This window comes from Grammomys surdaster, unplaced genomic scaffold, assembly GCF_004785775.1.
Source record: "Grammomys surdaster isolate TR1022 unplaced genomic scaffold, NIH_TR_1.0 272, whole genome shotgun sequence".
Taxonomy (NCBI): domain Eukaryota; kingdom Metazoa; phylum Chordata; class Mammalia; order Rodentia; family Muridae; genus Grammomys; species Grammomys surdaster.
The window spans coordinates 909,349-931,255 of NW_021604713.1; the positions used below are offsets into that span (position 1 = coordinate 909,349).

Genomic DNA, 21,907 nt, shown 5'->3' on the forward strand with positions numbered 1-21,907 from the left:
AGCCATCAGGACTAGCCTAATCAGCAAGCTCCAGGCCAGTTAAAAGGTCTTGTTTCAATGGAAAGGTGGATGATGACTGACTGACAAACAGTAAGTGAGGTCGTCCTCTGACCTCGACCATCATGTGGATATATGTGCGCCTGTGCTCACATAGAATTTTACTTTGGATGCAGAGATACACTTCCAGGGTGATTTTTTTCTGCCCTCAGTTGCTCTCGGACATCCTCTTTTTCTGTTGCAATCACTTGAGAGTCAAAGAGGTATCCTATGAGACAGAACAGAGGAAGCACCATGCCCGGGCAGGGCACTCACATGGGACACTTTCTCTGCTGCTCTGGACTTAGAGGATTTTGTTGGCATAGAAGTACAACAGGATCTCTGGATGGCAGTGGCTCTGAAATTAGAAGTTAGAAAAGGTGTATGTGAGGGAGGTTGCCATACGGGATACTAGGAGAAGAGGCAGGAGTGAAAACAGCAGATGACGTGAACTGAGCCAACAACAATATTGTGGGTCATCTTCTAGGCATCTTGCCATTTACATCTTGTTATGGATACATTGCAATTGTAATACTAGCTTGAGTTGGTTTAGAGGGTAGTGGGAGGTAACTTCCTGCTGCACTGGGCCACTTCTGGTGCTACAGGCCTGAAGGTGAGAAACCCCTAGGAGGATTCTCCCTGCCCTGGCTCACTTACCAGCTGCCGGGAAAGCCTGGGGTTCTTCTGATCTTCTTCACTTTGGAAACTCAGCTCCTTTCTGAGTTTCAGATATGGAACACAGGCTCGAACAGTCATTTTGCAAGCCTGGGGAAAATAACGTGGCTGTCCAATTGCCTAAACTGTTAGAAAATTATAGAATCCAAGGCTGGGCAGGTGATCCTAAAGAACTACTGCCCATCTACGGTCAGGACCACCGAGGCTAGGAAAAGTATTCTCACGTCATTTGTGAGTGAATGTAAAAGGAGTTCTGCTCATGAAACGGCCATGATTTGGTCTGTGGCAAAGGCAGAGGGCACAGCTCAGCCATGTACATAGCCCCTCTCACAATTACACCGCACCCACGATCTCTCTTCCTCCTTCCCTCCCCCCTCCCAAAGTGATTTGGTACAGCTCTTAGTACCCGGTGTTTTTGAAGCACTCACCCAGCCTCATGGTCCTTCGGAGACCTGGCCTTGCCTATCACCTAGCATTGCCAGGAATTGGGTTAAAGCAGGGACAGGTCAAAGAGCAAGTGGAGGAGATTGTACCCTGGAGGCCCCTTTGCCTAGCTTTACATAGATGGCCATTCTAATTGGCAGGAATCCCAGGGCCTGGCTTCTCCACTTAGTAAAGCTGTCACCACCCCCTTTAGGAACAGCAGAGATCTCACAAAGTGATAAGAGAATGTCAGTCTCACCTTGGCAACCTGAGGGCTTTCATCCTGCAAATGGCTTAGGAGCGAATCTCGGGTCTGGTTAACCTGGTGGGTGAAAAATTTCTCCCATTTCTGTCCAGCAAATGCAGCCAACTGCCCAAGGAGGACAAAGGCCGAGTGCCTCACGCTGTCATCCTCCTGTGGGTTTTCATCAACAAGAACATATCATCAGATCTCCATCAGAGTGGACTACACTCATCACAAGTTGTCCGTTAAAGGGTGGACGTCATTGCCAGGCCCTGTGTCTCTTCATTCAATAGACAGACACTGCTGGTCTTAGACACCTTGGCTCTCCTTTTATTTCATCTGGGAGCTGCTTTCTGACATTGTCTAAAGGTTTCCTGCTTTCATTTCTCAGTTCTTCATCTCCTTTCCTTTCCCTTTCTCTCTTGTTTCCTCTGTCTCTCTCCCTTTCTTCCTTTCCTATCTTCTTCCCCCTTTCCTTCTCACTCCTTCCTCATCCCCTCTTCTTTCTCACTCCCTCCTCAACTCCCTCTTTTCTCCTTCTCTATCTCTCTCCCTCTCACTCCCTCCTCATCCCCCTCTTCTCTCTCTCTCTCTCTCCTCTTCCTCCTTCCCATCTTATTCACCTCACCATCTCTCTTCTTCCTTCTGTCTGAGTTTCTCTTACAGATCAAGGGAATAAAAATCCTGTGTCTCCCCTGCCCCCAACACCCTCTCCCCTCTCCTTCTCTCATCTCTTAGCTCTTCCCTGGGAGCCCATCACCCTCTTTTCTTCCACATAAATGATTTGTTTTACATATCTGCCTTCTTGGGCAAGGAGGGTCACACCAAGAGATAGGCAGCCAACCCAGTCTCCTGATCTTGGTACACAGATTTTTATATCAGCACCTACTGTCCTGTCCAGGGAAACCAAGGAGAATGGGGGTGGGGGTGGGCCTCTCCAAAGGAAAAGAAGCATCTAGAAATGGGTCACAAAGACTCATCCAGAATGAGACAGCACCAATCGTTTTGCGGAAGTATTCAAAAATATATTTTAGCATGATCGACTCATGTAAGTTGCCTTGGGGTAACGTTCTGTGCATTGCCCTGTTCAGTGTGAAATAATGCTTAAATCAATGCAACTAGAATTTAGTGAGAACTTGTTCCAGCTAAACTCTCCCCCAAGGCTTCTATACAGAAATTCATAAGCTGTCCCCCTGCCCCCCCAAGAATCTCATAATCATCTACTGGGGGCCCACGTTCAAGCAAACATGGCATGAAGCTGGCCATTGTGGGACTGCATAAGGGTATCTTGGTTCATGGTTGGGCATGGGCCTGGAACCCCAAGACTCCAAGGGAGAAACGGTAGGTGTTCAGTCACATCCCCAGAACCCAGAGTCCCGACACTCAGTCTCCTCTCCATAGACCTACATTGTTCAGTCACGTAGGCCATTACAGCCCCTCCCAAAGTGCACAGGTCGAGGGTGTGACTACAGGCCTTAGGCCCTATGGATTTACATACTAATGAAGGCCAGAGGGCGGAGCCAATTAAACATTCTTCCCCAGATCCTCCCCCTTTCTCCCTCCCTATTTAACTCAGGTCTGCCCTGAGTTTCAGGGGGGTACATCCAAATTCATCCAACATCCGCCATGAAAATAAACCTTTCGGGAACCAAGGACTTTCTCGTGTCATTGTGGCCTGCCTGTGGAACCTTAGACGTTTCTCCTGTATGTGGGACCAGCCGCATGGAAAGTCTCCGAGACTCCACCACTCTGGCATTTATTTTCCCACAGGCCATGTTCAGAGTGTAACTCTCTTTTTTCTTTTTTTGTTTTTTTGGGTTTTTTTTTTTTTTTGAGACAGAGTTTCTCTGTGTAGCCCTGGTTGTCCTGGAACTCACTCTGTAGACCAGGCTGACCTCGAACAGAGTGTAACTCTCAAATAAATTCTGTCATCAGACAACGGAGGTGGTGGTGGTGGTAGTGGTATGGTGATTTCCTTTTCTACATAGCCAAGGATTGTGCTAAAAAAAAAAAAAAATTGACAGGCAACTGGATTTAAAAAGCAGTTGAGTAGAATTCAACTGAAGTTCAGGTGGCACTGGAGGGATTTAAGGATATGTCCTTAGATTGGAGCTGACATCCTAAGGTGGTGATGTCAACATCTTCCTACCAACTCCTCAAACAAGATAGGATTGCATTCAACAGCAAACATGTAGGCAAGGGTAGTGTATCATGCCTGTAATCTCAGCATTCAAGACCTAAGGCAAGAGGATTGCCACGAGTTCAAGGCCAGCCTGGGCTACATATTTGTTACAGGATATTTGAACCTGATTCTAGTTGTGGTGTGGCTCAGCCCTTAGCAGACACCTTTAATCCCAAACAATGAAAGTAAAGTTAGTTTGTAGAAGGAAGCACCCATGTTTGGGAGTGATGTCTAATTGAGTGGCAGACAAAGCAATGAATCAGAGAAAGATTTGACAGAATAGGAGCTGCCCAACTCTCACAAGAAGAGAGAGAAACGGAAGCTACTTGAGGTAGCAGCACAGAGAGAAAGGAGGAGGAAGGAAGCAGCTTCGCCAGGACATTTATACAAAGACAAGTTGCAGAGAGAGAGAACAAATTAGACACAGGTGAAGACAGAACAATCCAGAGAATGAGAAGGAGCCAGAAGATAAGAAGATATTGCCCAACTTAGTATGAGGGCAAGCAGAGGAACTCAGTAAGAAGCTGAGAGAAGCTGTATTGAATCAGTTTACAGAGGAGTTTGAGCCAGAGCATCTGGGTCAAATCAGCCAGTCAGAGGTCTGAAGAACTAGAAAGAGTAAGCTTATTCAGCTGTAAGTCTCAGAGATTGAAAACATTCCAGGCCTAGATTAGGCCATATAGAGGTTAGAAGTTTCCAGGACTAGGCCTAGGTTAACAGACAGAGACAGTAAGCCTTGAAGACAACAGTTGCATTACTACAGGAGATTAAAAGTTAATTTTACACATATTGGGTCCATTCCATGCCATCTCCAATGAAGTATTAACATCTGTCTCAATGGAGGAAGGAGGGCCATTGGTAAGAGAGCCAGCAGCTCTGATGGAAAAATCTGAGCTCTGTAAGCTTGGAGTTGTTCCCTTCTTTTGAGGAGCTCAGCATGTGGCTCCATGGGGAATTAGGGATGGAGGGACAGGGACTATTGGTTCTTGGGATAAATAAAAGTCTGAGGCATGTCTAACAGCTGCTGTCTTTGTTAGAGAGGCAAGGAATAACAGTAGCAGGCTGACTGTCAGCTCGAAAGTCAGTTATGGATGAATCCCCACTTTGAGACTCAATGTTGTGCCTTCAGTTGGCCCATTTTATCTTGTGGCTAACAGTGCAGAGGCCACGGTCAGATGGCTGCTTTCAGGATGCATAGCGGTTCTGTGAACTGAGAGGGCAGGCCCTAATCTTTCCTCAGTCTCCTCATTTTAGAATAAAGATCATTGCAGAACCTACAGAAAAGGGTTATTGTAACAACTAGATATGTATCCATGGCAATTGTGTGGCATTGTAAATGACACATGGGAAGGACTCACTAAATGCTAACTTGTTGTGGAGAAGAGAAGACTGAGCACAGGTCAGCATCAGCACCACCACTACCATCATCCTCACTAATGTATATATTCATTCCCCTATTGAAATGAGAACTTCTCAAGGGAGAGCAACAGGATTCTATACATCTTCTATGTTCTCCATAACCCCCATCCATAACTTCTCAAGAAAATGTATTCATAAAATAGCGACTAACATAGACCTTGTTTCTGAGAAACACACTACCCACAGTTCTAATTTCTTTTTCTTTCTGTGTTTTGAGATAGGGTCTTTTTATATAGTCCCAGCTGTCCTGGATCTCACTATCTAGACCAGACAAACCTCTAAATCAGAGAGTTCGGCCTGCCTCTCTGCCTCTGCCTCTGTCTCTCTCTGCCTCTCTGCCTCTCTGCCTCTCTGCCTCTCTCTGCCTCTCTCTGCCTCTCTCTGCCTCTCTCTGCCTCTCTCTGCCTCTCTCTGCCTCTCTCTGCCTCTCTCTGCCTCTCTCTGCCTCTCTGCCTCTCTGCCTCTCTGCCTCTGCTGGGGATAAAGGCATGCTCCAGCTCTATATAGCTAGAGGTTGTCATTTCTAATCCAGGACTATGTCACAGCCCACGACCATGTGCTTACCCCTTCTCACTTACATCATTCAATAAAGTCCGGGTCTGAAGGGTGATGTCTATGAAGAAGGAGCCCAGCCCTTGGCCCTGGATCTTGCCCAGCAGGATGATCAGAGTCTTCACACTCTCGTGGATAACTTCAGAACTCACAGGATCATATAGTCCATTTACCAGGAGGCCAAGCATAACTTTCTTATACTTTCTCACCTGCTAGCAAGGTTGGAAAAGCATTAGAATCATAGACACTCACACATAAGCACAAACATGTACACACACATGTACACACACACACACCCTACCCAGGAGCCCAAGTTACATTTTATAGCTTATTAACATATACATCATTGTATTTTGCTCATATTCATCCCCTGCTATACCCCCATTCTCCCTTCCCCCACTACTCCACATGCTGATCCCCCTCCTCACAGTAGTTCTCTCTCTGTTCATGCCATTCCTATGTATAATATATAATAAAATGTATAATTTATATGTATAATATATATTAGTGCATAAATGTATAATATATATACACACACACTTTCTTCTGAATCTTCTACCAACTCAGCCAAATACAAATGCTTCTAATAACCCAGGTCAGGAGCCCAGCTTGTTCTTAGAAGAACAGAAAGGACAAACAGAAATGAGGCCTCTGGACAATGGAGATGGAAGATTCTTCAAGAACAAGAATAAAGGTGTTCGCCGGGCGGTGGTGGCGCACGCCTTTAATCCCAGCACTTGGGAGGCAGAGACAGGCGGATTTCTGAGTTCGAGGCCAGCCTGGTCTACAGAGTGAGTTCCAGGACAGCCAGGACTATGCAGAGAAACCCTGTCTCGAAAAAAAAACCAAAAAAAAAAAAAAAAAAAGAATAAAGGTGTTCCAGGGACCTTCAGAGTGCTCGGTGTCTTTTTTAATGGCAAGGGGGCACAAGCAGGCATCAATGTGCACAGGCACTAAGGAAGGGGCCTGAAAGATGCCTTTCCCTAAACGAGAATTATGAGAAGATTGCTTAAATTCTCAGAGTGATATCAACCTGAGTCGGTGCTACTGTAACTGTTTCCCAAGGCTGACAGAGCTGAGGCTGGCATCTAGCCAGATGCTACAAGAGTAACCAGATGTCTCTCCTGGTTGCTAAGCTATATTACATAAGACTCCAGTCGATCAGACAGGAGTGAGAAACACCTCTAAAAAAACAAGTTATCACGTTCTGAGAATGTGGATCCTAGGAACCTGGGTTGGGGGGTTGAGGAGATGGCCTCCAGCAGACATTCAGTAAGGAAAGAGAAACCTCAGTCCTACCATTGGAAGAGCCAGTTCTGCAAAACAACTTACTTGGACTTTCTTGGACACTCTTGGACTTTCTTGGAAAAGAACCCTGAGCTCCTAGAAGGCACAGTTTGGTGAACAGTGTTTTGCAGCCTTGTGAGATCATGAGGAACTGATGGAGTTCTATACCTGGGCCCCTGAGCACAGATACTGCTGTCTGGTAGTTTATGTAGTTTGTTAGTGTCAGCAGTCCATGGAACATGTGCACAAGCTGTGTAGACTCCATGCCCTGAGGACTTAGAGTCTTGGGAAGGCTCTCTGATTTCCACCTCCCCCTACCTTGTCAGGAGCTTCACAGGCCAGAGTACCCAGGCCCCTCATTGCTAGACGGCGCTTTTTAGCATTAGGATCCCGGGCTCTTTCTCCCAAGACGGAGAGCACGTTCTTCAAAGGCTCCCGCTTCTGCAACCTCAGTTTCCAAGAGACCTGGGTGGTCAAAAGTGCATTAATTCAGGGGCTGATGAGATGGCCCAGTTGCTAACATGCTTGCTTACCAAGCATAAAGACCTGAGCTCAAATCCTCACCACCCACATAAAGTGGCACCACTGGGAAATCAAACCTTAGCACTGGGAAGACAAAGAGAGAAAGAAAGAACTTTAAAGTGTACTGGCCAGATAGTTTCTTAGTGGAATCAATGAGCTCCAGTCCAGTGAGAGTACAGGACAACTGATGAAGACACCTGACGTTCACATCTGGGATACGCTGTTACACACACACACACACACACACACACAGAGAGAGAGAGAGAGAGAGAGAGAGAGAGAGAGAGAGAGAGAAACTAGTCATTAAAAGCAGGGTTTTGCATAAACTAAGCCCTCACCACTAAGCTATACCCCAACTTTTAAAGATGAATTACTTTTACTTTTGCTGGCAAATATGTTTGTCTACAATGCAGAGACACTGATGAAGGAAACAATGCAGGGCTGGTGTTGGGTGGGTTGGTGACTCTAGAGACAGAGACAGTGAACTGTGTGACAAATGCTCAGAGATCAGAGGGCTGTCCTTGAGACCCAGTGTATGTTGTGCTGTAATTTCTCCTATCTGAAAAGTCCTCTAGCCCCTCTTCCTCTTTCAATCCATCCTCATCCCTCTGCTGTACGCTAAGCTAAATAAAATGAATGGCATATGTGTATGATACCTGCTTTATCCAATTCCTCTCTTCCGATTCTCTCTTGATACTTCTGCAGGCAGGCCAGTGTTCCTGAATCTCTATCTGGCAGTGTGACAAATTCTAAGAGACCTTTCTCGATAGTCACTGTCCTCAACCTTTCACTAACATGTGACTCGATTGCAACACCTCAACAAATACCAATTACATAGCTACAAACATTCCAGGACATTTGAAGGTTGCCTCAACTTTTGAATTCATGCATCTGAGCAAAGAAGAGAAAGGAGAAGAAGAAGGAGGAGGAGGAGGAGGAGGAAGAGGAGGAGGAGGAGGAGGAGAATTAGAAGAAGAAGAATTAGAATTAGAAGAAGAGGAAGAGGAAGCGGAAGAAGAAGAAGAAGAAGAAGAAGAAGAAGAAGAAGAAGAAGAAGAAGAAGAAGAATTAGAAGAAGAAGGAGGAGGAGGAGGAGCAAGAGGAGGAGGAGGAACAATAACAAGAAGAACAAGAAGAGGAGGAGAAAGAGGAAGAGGAAGAAGAAACACACTAACACAATGAGGAAATACTGTGTATTTTATGAAAAATCCTACACTTCCAAAACTGAACTAGATCAAGATACAGGCCACCTTTCCACTGAGCAGAGGAGCTGCCTCACGGGGGGAGCAATGGGCTTCCATGCCAAGAAGGCTCTGCTGTTCTTCAGGACACAGAACAAGGCAACCCACATCAGAGGCAGATCCCAGACGATGAAGGATCTCACCAATGGCCAGGACTTAGTGATGAAGGCTTCAGATGAAGGCTCAGTGGGTAAAGCATGCATGAGCCCCATGTAAAGACACACAAGAGCTCTTGTCTATAATCCTAGTCACCCTGTAACAAGACGGGGAGTAAGGAATCCCAAGAGAAGAGAACTCCTGCCTCAAAGGAGGTGGAAGGTAGGACAGACAAAGGCTGTCTTCTGACATCCATGTGTGGATCATGGCATGAGAGCACCTGTACTCACTTTGGAATGGAGGGGGGGGGGGAGAGAGGGAGATAGATAGATAGAGAGGGAGGGAGAGAGAGAGGAGAATGAACGGGAATCAAAGACGAAAGTTAGCTCCCATTCTTAGGAAGCAGGTACGGATGCAGGGTCCAGATCCAGCAGTTTGCTCAGCACCGTGCGTGAGATATCATAACTCTCCAGTGTCACTATTTCTGAGTATATATCACAGTTCTTGTTTTCTTTTTTAATTTTTGAGTTAGCAGCGAGCTTCTCATCTTCTCACAAGCATCCTCTATCCCTGCTGACAAAACTGTCATCACACGGCTTCCGGAAGGAACCCAGGCAGAGTCGCTCTAACTACAGAGACAGCAGGCTCACATCTTACAGAGTGGCAACGGGAAGGGATGTCATATCTAACCTTGGAAAAGAAAGATAGCAGTGGTGTCCTTCTCTTCTTGGACTTGGTAGGGGTGGGGAGGGGCTGGTTCGGGATTCTCTGTGTTTGTTCCATGAAACTAAAAGAAAAAAAAGAAAAAAGAAAAAAATCATGAGATGAGCCCCCAGATGGTCATCTGAAGTCATCTGAAGTGTCCCTGTCAATCACCCTTGCTGCTCACTGTGTAGAATGCACCCTACTGGGGGAAGAACACAAAGACAGTGCGAGCCTTCCACCTTGCTGAGGAACTAGGAGTCACAGGACAAGGTCAGAAGCTCAGCAAGACAGACAGAGGGGAGCAGCAGCTGACCTCAAGCTCCCAGCAATCCTCCTGTCTCTGCTTTCTGAGTGCCAGAATCAGAGCTATGCACCGCCACCCTCAGCTCCAGGCGAGTGTTATGAGCTACTTGCTTGAATATGGTGTGAGGCATGGCGCTTCTATAGTGGCTTTTGCCTGTGAGCATTCTGCAGTTTAACAGAAGAGGCCCACAAGTGTCTGCAGGTGGTTCTCATCCCTGGAGATATCAGAATCACCTACAGTATTTTTAAAACCCAACTCCCTGGCTGTCCTAGGTCAAGGTTGTCAACTTCTCTGGAAGTGGCCTTGGCATCAACCTTTTTTTTTTTTTTAATTGATCACACAATCAAATAGCCAGTCACTGAACTAGGGTGACCAGTGACCAGAAACCTGTCTTGGTTTGCCTGAGACTGAGGAGTTTCCTGAAGAAAAGGGGCCCAGAGCAAACTGGAACACATCCCCCCCTGACAGGTCCCAGCCCTCTTAGGCAACCACATAGCGGAGCAGCTGATTCGCTTGGGCGTAGAGAAGAGTGGGGACTAATTTTCTCTGTCATCTTTGTTTTCGAGCACATTTTCTTGGTCAGAAGGCATTAGGAAGTCATGAAAATGCATCTTCTACTTACAGGTAGGTAGGTGTCCAATAGCAACAAAGAGAGAAGCCATTTCCTCCAGAAATGTATTCTCAAATGGGTTGTCCAATCCCAAGTTGTCAGCCCCAGATACATATACGTGAGCAATGATAAATGGATTCAGTAGGTTGTGTGCATGAATATGTATGTGTGTGTGAATGTGTGTATATGTGTATATACGTGTGTATATAAGTATATACACATATACGTATATACACACATATATACATATGTATGTATATATGTATACGTACATACATATACAAACCAATAATAATTAAAGAAGACAGCATGTGTTAGAGGAAGAGTGGGGAACATGAGGAGCTGGGGGGAGGGGCAGAAGTGATATAGATGCCATGCTTACTCATGACATTGTCAAAAACATAACTTTTAAAAGAACAAAAACATCTCCAGCCTCTGGACTCCATTTCTCCTTTCTCACTGGTCAGCAGAGCTCCCTGTACTCCTGTGATGGGGACTAAACCCAAACAGCAGAAAAATGGGGGTAAGGAGATGGCTCAGTCAGTAAAGTACTTGCTATATAAGATGAGGACCTGAGTTCGAATCCAGCCCCCCATGAAAAAGCCAGGCATGGCAGAACTCCTTTGTAATCCCAGAGTTGGGGAGGCAGAGAAAAGAGGATCCCTGGGGCTTGCTAGCCACAGGTTAACCAAATTGGTGAGTTCCAGGTTCAGTTAAAAAAAAAAAAAGTGGCCGGGCAGTGGTGACGCACGCCTTTAATCCCAGCACTTGGGAGGCAGAGGCAGGCAGATTTCTGAGTTCGAGGCCAGCCTGGTCTACAGAGTGAGTTCCAGGACAGCCAGGGCTACACAGAGAAACCCTGTCTCCAAAAACAAACAAATAAACAAAAAGGTATCTCAAAAAAATAAGGTAGAGAAGAGCTGAGGAAGACACTTAATGTCAGCTTCTGATCTCCACTTGCAGACACACACACACACACACAAGCACACTTGCACATATGCAAACATGCACACATACTCCCCCCACACACACACACACGTATCAGTCTCTCTGCACCAGTCGCCTGACTGAGAGTCCCTCTGTTGAGAGTCCCTCTGTTACACTGAAGGCACCCCTGTGGAATTTCACATTGTCCAGTGTCGAGCATGTGTCAGAACCCCCAGGACGAGCATATGAAAACACACACACTCCAGGCCTTATCCTCAGAGTTTCTGATTCTGCACACTGGAACAGGCAGGCAACCAACTCACCTGTATCTCCAGTAAACTCCCAGGAGGTACTGAGCTACAACTGGCCTGAGGACCACACTTCAGAACCACCTTAATACAACAAAGAAACCACAGCATGGAAAGCCTGCCCCCTCCAGAATAAAGGATTTATAAATTCACACAGAGGCAAAACAGAGAACAGTTGGCACAAAAGGAAGTGTGGGGTTGCTTCCAGGGTCTCCTTCAGGCTACTTGATGTTCAAATAGAACCTGCTACTCCTCGGGTGGGATTCTCTGGATCAGAGTTTGACAGACACCTGAGGACAGCTTCCTTTGCTTTAAAAAGCTCATGTCTGATAGGCTGGGGCTAGCTCACTGAGGAGGCCATGAGCTTCATTGTAAAGCAGCTGGCGTCTGTGTTCCATGGCAAAGTAAATCATGCCTGGAGCTACTCTCCGCTGGGCAAGGAAACAAGCTGCCCCTTGTTCCTTATGCTCAACTTCTTTTGCAGGATTAACAGAGCCACAAAGGATGCTAGCCACAAAGGATGCTAGCCAGCTAAGGGAGCTTTCCCCAGCTTCAGACACCAAGCAGCAAGCCTGGTCCTAATAGGCAGGACTAGAATTCAAAGTCACAGAACATTCACAAGCAGGGCAAAGTGAAGGGACTTTGAGTGGCTTGTCCTGGAAGATACAGCACCCATGGTCAGAGACTCTCACATGGGTTCCTTCTCTAGCTTACTGCTTGTTCTAGCAAAATTTCTCCAGTGTCTCTGCCTCCCCTTACAAGACTAAGGCTGTCATCTTTTGTCCGCTGACAAGAGCTCATGTTAACCTTAAATGCAAACTTGAAAGTGTTGTCCACATTATTAAGGGAGCATTCTATTTCAGCATCCCTAGGACTTGTCAGACTCCAGGCCGACTGCACAACTGCTGGACCAGAATCTCAGAGAGCCAAAGGCCTTGAGCAAGACTCTTGGGATGGCTAAACACACACTGAAGTATAGGAATCTCTGAACTAGAAATTAACCCCAAGAGTCATACACTCCATGGAGCTGAGGCTGTACCTTAGGAAAGACCCCAGAAGTCACAGAAGGGCTGTGTTTGGGAGACGAGAAAGTCGGTATTTATAAATACAGACTTGCAGCATGTGTTTGAGGAGCACATTGAAGTTCACAGTTGCTGTAGTTTAGAGTCCAGGCTGACGTTGAAGTTGAAGGCTCACTATGAATGACTAAGGCGGAACTTTTAGGAGTTGATTCAGGCTCTGCCCTCACTAACAGATTCATGTGATTAAAGGACCAAAGGGTTAATGCTATCACAAAAACGAGTCTGTTGTAGAATCCAGCTTGGTTGGGCTGAACTCTCACCAGGGGATATTCTATAACACTTTAGGACTATATCAGCAAGAGAACCACCCACTGCTGGGGGGGGGGATCCTTTATCTTTGGACCTGAACTGAGAGTCCAAGCCACTCTGTTACTCAGTTGCTGGTGCTCTGTTATTAGCAATAAAAATAAACTAAGATAACTATAGAGACTAAGGTCAATGGTAAAGCATGATCCTAGCATACAGAGATCCTGAATTCTAGGATTTTTTCCCTACCAGTACTAGAGAGACCAAGTGCAAGAGTTTGTACATGTTAGGCGAGTATCTACCACTGGCCTGTAGTTTCAACCCTCCATTCTTAAAAAGCCAGCTCAGGCTGGCTCTGTAGCACAAGCCAGCATCCAACTTGATATTCTCCTGCCTCAGTTTCTTCAGTGCTGGGATTACTGGTATGAGCCATCACATCCAACCAGAAGGCCATTATTAAAATTTCTTTAAAGAAAAAAAAAACAGAGAAGCCAAACAACACTTGTAATCCTAGCGTTCAGAAAGCAGAGGAAGGGGGAAAGCCTGGGCTACATAATAAGCTCCAGGGCACCAACCTGGGCTACATGGAGAGACTATGTCTCAAAATAAAACAAAGTAAAAACACAAAAAAAGAATAAGAATAAGCAGGCCCGGTGTGGTGGGGCCCAGGTGCACTCGAAGCTTTCAGGGAGCAAAAGCAGAAGGGTCGAGTGTTCCAGAGAGCTCTAGGCTTTAGAAGAATACCTCTTCTCAGAAACTAAAAGTAAGTAAAGAAAACTTGGGGTTAAATGGGTCGCAACCCTCTCCAGTACCAGCAGCTCCTTCCATGAGACCTGCACATGCCAACACCTCCAGCTTCCTCCCAACAGCTGTGACCTTTACACCCAGTCCTATCAAAACTGAAGAATCATCTCCACCTGTGACAACACAGGCTGCCTGGGAGGAACAGGGTGAACCAGCTACAGATGGACACAGAACACCGAGTCCTGGTCACTTGGCTCTAGTCATTTCCTACTAGAGGTAGGCTCTCCTATTGTGGTTAAGGGGACCCAGGCTAGAGGGCAGAGGAAGAAGAAGAGGAGGAAGAGGAGGAGGAGGAAGAGGAGGAGGAAGAGGAGGAGGAGGAGAAGCCTGGAGATCTCAAGCTGCAGGCGGAAGTCTGACAGACCCTTGTTTGGTCCCTTTACACACTGCTTACTGCATCTCTCCACCTCTGGAGCCGTGCCCTCAAGGGCACAAGGATTTTACTATCCCCAAGACCATTGGCATGTCATGGTTCTACCTGGTCCTAGAGAAAAGCCATGGATCAGGGGTACAGGAAGCTTTTCAGGCCGCATTCTAACACCCAGACATCTTTGCAAACATAAATCCCTCAGACTCAAGTATGAGCTCATGACCATCCCTCCTCGTCATGAAGCCATGAGGCATATTATAGCGACCCAGATTGTAAACAGTTGTATTTTTCCTCATCTGTAAACTGAAGAGGAAAAAATAGCTGGATTGCAAATTACCCTTTGAACTCTGAGGAAGAGCTGTGTCAGCTGACCCTGTTTAACTGTGGAAGGTTAACTGTGATTCTCTGGGCTCTGTGCAAACTCCACGGCTGTGGTGACCATACTCACACTTTGTCTGCTCTGCGGTAGGAACCCGCGTCTCAGGAAGCCGTTCACAGCTGTACCCGTTACTGCAACTGTGAAGTTAAATAGTTTACTTGCCATTCGAGGGATCAAACATCTGTACAAGGAAGGGACATCATTTCTCTGAGAGCAAAGTTAGATATTTTGGAATGACTTCACAGTGGGAAGCGGCTCAAATATCACTGTGCTATTAGATATGCGGACAGAGAGTGTTTGAGGAAAACCGTGGCTTCAAAATGAGGATGCAAGGCCCTTTTCGTTCTTGCTAGAGTAAATCAAACCAAAGCTAAAAGTGACATTGATGTCACATGTGGGGTTTGCTAAGGAAACAGCTCAAAAAGCCAACTAGATTAAAATTCAAAGAAAAGGCCATGTCCTGAATTAGGAGGACAGCTGTACTTCAGGTGAAGTTGGGAAGTGTTACTTTCATGAACCTCTACTTTAACTTCTCTATTAACTAAATCCAGCCCCACCAGCTTAAATCAAAGAATTCCTATCATATTTCATTCAATCTCACATTTTCTTAACGAAGCAGGCAGTTTTCATTATCTTCCTTTTAGAGAAAAAAAAAATTCTAGAGTTTAGAATAATATCGAACAACTCAACCAAAGACAAACAGCAATGGAATTCAAAATTCTGAACCTGCCACTCCTTTTTTCTTAAAAACAAAAAGCAAACAAAAAACAAGAAAACTTTTTAACTTTCAAACCACCCTTGGATGTGCAATCCTTCTGGCCCACCTTCACTCAAGAACTGGGGGTCATAGTTGGGTACGAGCATAGCAGGGTACAGTCTGTATGTGCTTTTCATCGGCCCTCAAAACTCCTAGACAACTCCCTGTGTGCTGACCAAGTGAACTCTTCAGTCTGAAGCATCCATATTTTTCCTCAGAACTTCCTACACTAAAACTTTCTGCTAAAACCTAATGATCTATATAACCCGTCTATTGACCGATGGCTATAGTTTACTAATAGAAAAAAAAAAAGTAATAAATGGCTTCCAGGTCAGTTGTTGCCTTATTCCAAAGGAAACATCACAAGATAGCAAAATTCTTGGGATTCAATTCCCTCCAACACCGGTGGCCAGCGCACCTTCCAGGATGGATGTGGGAACTGAGCACCTGCTCAGTCAGGGCTGCCCAACCTCGGGTCATCTTACCTGGTTCCTGGGGTGACTGTCACGTGAGGAACCGCTGATCTAGGACTGGAGGTTGATCCTGGGTCCCTCGGGAGGCACGCTGTTCCAGATGTTCGGGATTGGCCTCCCAATGTGGTGAGTCAGCGATATTTTCCCAGCCCTGGTTTCCTTACATACAAAAAGAGAAACCAGAAGGTCCTCTCGGAATTTGGAGCCAGCAGAGAATAGAAAAGTGAGATAAATAGGAGAGGGGATCCGCGAGTTCGAGGTGGTGAGGTGGGGGAGGGAACTGCCCTCCGATGACACCCACAAGGTTGTCGTTTGCCCACTCAAGATGCTGCGCCTTTGAGTCCCACACTGCCGAGGTGTCTCCTGCCTGCTACTCGCTGTTCCTGCCCCTTACTAATCCCTCCTGCCCGGTCTCATGCACACTTTCTCCAGAAAGAACAGCAATTCTGAGGACTTCACCCTTGCCAAGACACGCGTTACCCGGCATCATTCCCTGTGATGCCAGTAGATGGCGCCATCATCCCAGTCAAGGCTTCCAGGACTCTGGCCTCTTGCTGAAAGAATCCTGTTAGAGCAGCATTTAATCTAAGGACTGGACTTTGTCCCTATCCCTATGACAAGCAGCCTCATTGTGACTGACTGTCGCACTAACAAGTATTGTAACTGATAACACCGGTTTCTGTTCAACAGACGTCGCATATCCCAAAAGGAGCGATTCAAGCATTCCACAACTTAAATCATGTATTAGTTAAAAACTGAATAACGAGGCTTCTGCTACTGCAGCCCCTCGGAGCCTCCCTCCGCATGGTTTCTCCTTCTTTGAACCCTGCCACCGTGGGCATGAATCTTGGCATCAATAAATATTTATTGACTGGCCCTGTGTGGGATGAGGAAGGCCAAAAGACCTTGAAGGGCAGGGTTAATAGGGAAGCAGTTTGTTTCCACATTTGAGAGCCTGTTAATGTTATTTGGTACCATTCATGAATACTTTCTTGTGCCAAGCTTTAGAGTAAATATTACATTAATTATTCCATTTAATTTAGACCAAACCAAGGAAACAACATCTCCTGTTGTCCTCAGTTTCACACAGCTATTGGCAGAGTCAGAGATCAGGCACACTCATGCTAGAGTTTGGATTCCTTTGCTGCTATGCAAAGGGGCAGTTTAGAAAATCCATTAGGTGTTAGGTGGATAAATATAAACCACATAAGTACATTGGGGGAGTGGTTGGCCGTCCAGAGTAAAGAAAAATGAAGATCAAATAAAACCTTCTTTGGACTGGGCTTTGAGAATACCACAGTTGACCTTTGAGATATAATTTCATTAGGGTAAGGACAGAAATAACACAGGAAGATGTAAAGGAACTTAAGGTTGGGGAAGGCAGTTCTCTGGGGAGCAGAGCGGTATCTCTCCTCTTGCCTGAACCTAGGAGCAGACATAGGAATAAAGAAAGACATTGCCGGGTGGTGGTGGCGCACGCCTTTAATCCCAGCACTTGGGAGGCAGAGGCAGGCGGATTTCTGAGTTCGAGGCCAGCCTGATCTACAAAGTGAGTTCCAGGACAGCCAGGGCTACACAGAGAAACCCTGTCTCGAAAAACCATAAAAAAAAAAAAAAGAAAGAAAGAAAGGAAGGAAGGAAGGAAGGAAGGAAGGAAGGAAGGAAGACATGACTAACATGAGATCAGAGCTCCTGTGGATTTTCGAGTTCAGATCTTCAAAATTAGCTTCAATCTTTTCAGTGAAATATGCAAGAACGGGGGTAGATTTTAAAGGCATCATCAGGGTACTGAACATGTAGTGCTATAACTGACCCCAAACTGGACAGGATTCTGCCGGGGGCAGGGGAAGCCAGTGAAGAGATGCCTGTGCTGAGCAGTGCGACTACAGATTGCAGACCGGAAATGCAGTTTACATCCCCCGCAAGGTTGTAGACACAAGAGGAGTAGTGTTTCTGCCCATGATCAGCAAGCCCTCCGCCACTGAGCCATGCCTCCAGCCCCAGCTGGTACCCTAATAATAACCTCTTCTCTGTAATGACACCCTGAATCCACATTTAAGGGCATTTGATGGAGTATAATGTCCTCTCTGTTGCCAACTGGGAACCTAATCTGCACTGCTCCCTTGTCTGCTTAAAGCCACCAGGGGAATCAGGGCTGAAGCTAAAAGATGTCACTGAAAGGAAGCCTGCAGATGCCGGCGGTAGTGTCACCCTGTCACCTGAGCACAGTGGTCACAAGGACGTGGGTATGAGTAGTACTCCAGAGGATTCCCAGCCCAGTGTGTGCCATCTTGTAAAGACTCTTTATCAAGACACAACCTCCCTCGAGAACCCAAGCCTCCCTCCCCTGCTTTAGCCTTAGGCCACCGTAGGATTCTGGGAATTAGAGGAGCCTCTCTAAAAATCTTGATTGTCACATACTGACATGCAGATAACATACTGTCCTTTAAAAAAAAGCAGCACACTGTAATTACTTAATTATTTGATAGCTCTATTATTAATCTCCGTTGACATTTCATTTTGTCAGAGACACACAGGTGCTGATGCCACCAGATAAGTAAGCCTCAAAAATCATTCTTTCTCTTGCTGTTACTGAAGAAACAAAAAAGCAAAGCAAATCAATGGACTGCTCACTTTCTGTTTAGAGCTGTGAAATCGGGAGAAAAACAACCCATCAAAATGGCTTCTCTTTAGTTCAGCACTGACAGGAAGTACTTCCTCCCTCAGTGTGCAGTGTTCAGCCAGAAATGTGTCTGAAAGGAGGGACTCGGATTTCCTGCCTACCGTCTTATTTCAGGAAATGCAAGGCCAAGCCTCGTCAAAGATTTTCACTCCTGAACAAAGGAAAAGGGTGGGGACAGAGCCCTTGCTTGGGTTCTCATCAAGTGTTTGCCTGATCCTACTTCTAAGAGCAGATGTCCAGTAGGCAAAGGCAATACTCACCCTCCCTCTGAAAACCTACCAAGAGAGGACTGACTACGGTCTAATGCGTTCCTGTCAATCACAAGAGGAAGTGCCATAGGAGTTGCTGATAAAGAACCACAAGAGTCAGAGGGTAGTGGCTCAGAAAACCCACTCTAAATGAAGGCCTCATGCATCTGGACTGACCAGACAGAAGGCACCATGGAAAGAAAAACAGGCCCAACCCAGAAGCCCACCAATACCAACCAGCCAAGTAACTAACCCAGGCTAGCCTCCATGCTCCCCAGCTAGCCTGAATTAATGTCAGGGCCACCTGTAGCAAATGACCATCCTTGGGACAGTCTTGAGTGTGCCCTCATCACCTCCCCCTGTCCTATGTAAGTGTGCTTAGTAAGAAAGGGATGGCCATAGTGTTTCCAACATGGAGTAAATGCAGGCCACAGTCGGACGAACTGGGCTCATTCTCAGCTTCTAATAAGCCGTGACCCACCGCCGCAGGGGTCTTTTATGGCCCTGGTCTCTGGATGATGGAACAGGGAGCTGCTTTCTGCTGTGCTCTTATCCTCTCTCCTTCCTTCTGCTTTCCCGCCTCTCTTGCTTGGCGGCCGTTGTTACTAACTTCCAACCCTTCCGTTGATGTTTCCTTTGACTCAGGAAACCCTACTCTGCCATAAGAACTGAGAAATTCAAACCTTCCCCCGAGGACACGGGGAACTGCCAGAGTCACTGAAATATTCGTGTCTTACAATCTACTGAATGCCTGAGAGTTTTTGCTTTGCAATGTGCTCTCTGTCATCACAATACCCTGGACAGGCACACCAGGCCAGACAGCAGGGCTGGCACAGAAGCCAGCCTCCAGAAACTCAAATGAGCACTGGTCCCTGGAGCAACAGTGGTCTCACAGGTCTACTTCAGATGCTTGCCCACCCACCTCCCGGGATGGAGACTGACCTGGGATTCATCATGCCCAGCTACTCCAGGGCAGTGTTACCTGACATGCTTGAGGCCCTGGGTTTGATCCCCGGTGCTAGCAGAGGGGGTAGAAGGAAGGAGGGAAGGAAAGGAAAGCAGGAAGGAAGGAGGGAAGGAGGGACAGAGAGAGAAGGGAGGAGTTTGAGCTTCTTCCTCTCCCAGCACCTCAAATAGTCCTATTTCCCATAAGTAATTATGAACATACGCAGTCAGTTTTGTAAGTCCCACTTAAATCCATACGGATCAGCAGCCTGTGTTGTACCACAGATTGAACAGAACAAGTGGGATCCAGAAACTGGTCTGAGCCGCCTTACCTGGGCTATGCAATGAAGAGCCCCGGGCATCTGACTTTTCCCTCTGCATTCATCCTGATGAATGGCGAATACAGTTAACTCTGGGAACGCCGCTATCCCTCAAGAAAACCCATAATCTACAGTGAGCTGTATTTCGTCCTTGAAGACGAAACATTGGGCGGATTAGAGAGGTGCACAATAGAGCCTTTTGTAGACTCTGTTCCTGCTACTTGCTGGAGATAGCTCTGCAAACTCTGAAGACTCTCGTGGTGTTTCTTGCTGCTTGAGCTGGCTGCCAGCTGCTGTGCTTTTCTGTAGGTCCCCAACAGCACCAACAGCAGAGGGCCAGCCACAGCTGTGTCCCCATGCAGTTTCCCCTCTGCCCTTACTGTCCCAAAGTGTTCTCATTAGATGATTTTGACCTTCCGGCCTTGCGGGGGGGGGGGGGGGGCCGGACATCACTCTCTGACTGTGTGACCTGTAGAGAAGTAAAGGCAGTGTGAGTAGTGGATCCCCCAGAAGCTCTAAGTTAGTTAATAGTGCTGGGATCTTGGGATTCAGCATTCTCTCCTGCCTTGACCAGCTATTCACTGTTAAGTCCCTCATGGTCTCCCCACCTGGCCTTCTCTGTCGCCTTCCTGGTTTCTCTGTTAAGTTTGTTTTGAACAGCACTTAACACAGCCCTTTTTGTTTTTAAACTATACAATTACATTTTATTTATTTATTTATTTATTTATTTATTTATTTATCTGGGGCATGTGTGGGGTCAGTAGACTCAGAGTCAGTTTTCTCCTTCACTAGGGATTGAACTTAAGTTATCACACTTGGCATCAGGTGAACTACTTTTACCCACTGAGCTATTATTTAGCAAGTGTGGTTTTGGTTTCTGGACACAGGATTTCATGTAGCCAAGGCTGGCCTCAAACTCACAGTGTAGCACCTGCACCCCCCATCCCCCCTTTTTCTCTTGTGCTAGAGTTAAAGGTTTGCACCACCACATCCGGCTCTAAAATAAACTTTGCTTTTATGGGGGGAGGGGGGATTCAATCCGGGACCTCCTGCGTGCTAAGCAAGCATTCTTCCTCCAAGCCACGCCCCCAACCCCTCCTTTCAATTTTACATTTAAACTCCTTTCAATTTCACAAGGTTGAGCCAATAAAGTTCCGCCCAGGGGTGCGGACATAGGCATCATGTGACAGGAGAGAAACGTGGACACCATTTGAACAAGAGCTTTACAACGGATGTTTCTGCCGCTGGTCACTGCCCTCTTACTGAGACAGTGGATCCTTCCTTAAGAGATGAAAAAATGTTGGGCCATGGTGGTGCACGTCTTTAATCCCAGCACTCAGGAGGCAGAGGCAGGTGGATCTGTCAGAGAGAGTGAGAGAGAGGGAGAAAGGGAGGGGGGAGGATGCCAACAGGACAGCATTCTTCTCTGTACCCCTTAACAGATAACGCATGCACACCCCATCTTTAATTCCATAATGTTCCCGCACAACCCGCATGTAGCCCTTTCCCCAGTACCGGTCCCAGTACCATTTGAGAACACCAAAGAACTCAAACGAGGACACGTCAACACTTGGGTGTTCAGGAACCAACAACACGAGTCCTAAGTGCCCTTGAACAAAGAGCAGCACCCTTTGTCAGTTGATAGTGTGCACACCTTCCAGGGATCCATCTTCCGTCATCCCCAGGACAGCAGCGATTCGCAAACCCATGCTGGGAATTGGGGCCTTTTGTTGTTAATGTTTATTTGTTTGTTTGTTTGTTTGTTGTTATTTCTGTTCTCTTTTTTTATAAACGCAAATGACTTAAAACCACTTAAGGTTTACATTTTAGAAATGAAGCACTTTGCTAGTTAAAACCGAAAACTCCTGATGGCCAGCTTTTAGGAGGGAAAGTGGACAGTGGTTGTGTCAGAAGCCCACAGGCGACTGCCCTTTGACCAGTGGTTCTTATATTTATCCACCCAAGGCCGTGGTGCACTGAGCAAACTAGTAAAAGAAACTTGTTCGATAACAAATTTCCTTTCTTTTTTTCTTTTTTTCTTTTTTTCTTTTTTTCTTTTTTTCTTTTTT

At 46.4% G+C, this 21,907-nt stretch overlaps 1 protein-coding gene across 1 annotated transcript; it reads right to left on the reverse strand.

The window, feature by feature from the left end:
- Positions 1–340: 340 nt before the first annotated feature.
- Mro (maestro) lies at positions 341–15,752 on the reverse strand. The gene is made up of 7 exons (XM_028776763.1): positions 15,655–15,752; positions 9,368–9,464; positions 7,137–7,283; positions 5,558–5,740; positions 1,394–1,549; positions 694–801; positions 341–394 (listed from the first exon to the last, which is right to left on the reverse strand). The coding sequence occupies exons 2-7, from the start codon at positions 9,458–9,460 to the stop codon at positions 341–343; spliced, it is 741 nt and encodes a 246-aa protein (XP_028632596.1). The 5' UTR covers positions 9,461–9,464; positions 15,655–15,752.
- Positions 15,753–21,907: the final 6,155 nt, after the last annotated feature.

What these genes read in the sequence shown, in the direction of transcription:
- Mro (XM_028776763.1), bottom strand. Translation starts at nt 9,460, where the DNA reads ATGGAACAAACACAGAGAATCCCGAACCAGCCCCTCCCCACCCCTACC. An exon ending in CCCGGACTTTATTGAATGAT is followed by an intron (nt 1,550 to 5,557) that starts GTAAGTGAGAAG and finishes GAAAACCCACAG; the next exon opens with GAGGATGACAGCGTGAGGCA. An exon ending in AAAGCCCTCAGGTTGCCAAG is followed by an intron (nt 802 to 1,393) that starts GTGAGACTGACA and finishes TATTTTCCCCAG; the next exon opens with GCTTGCAAAATGACTGTTCG.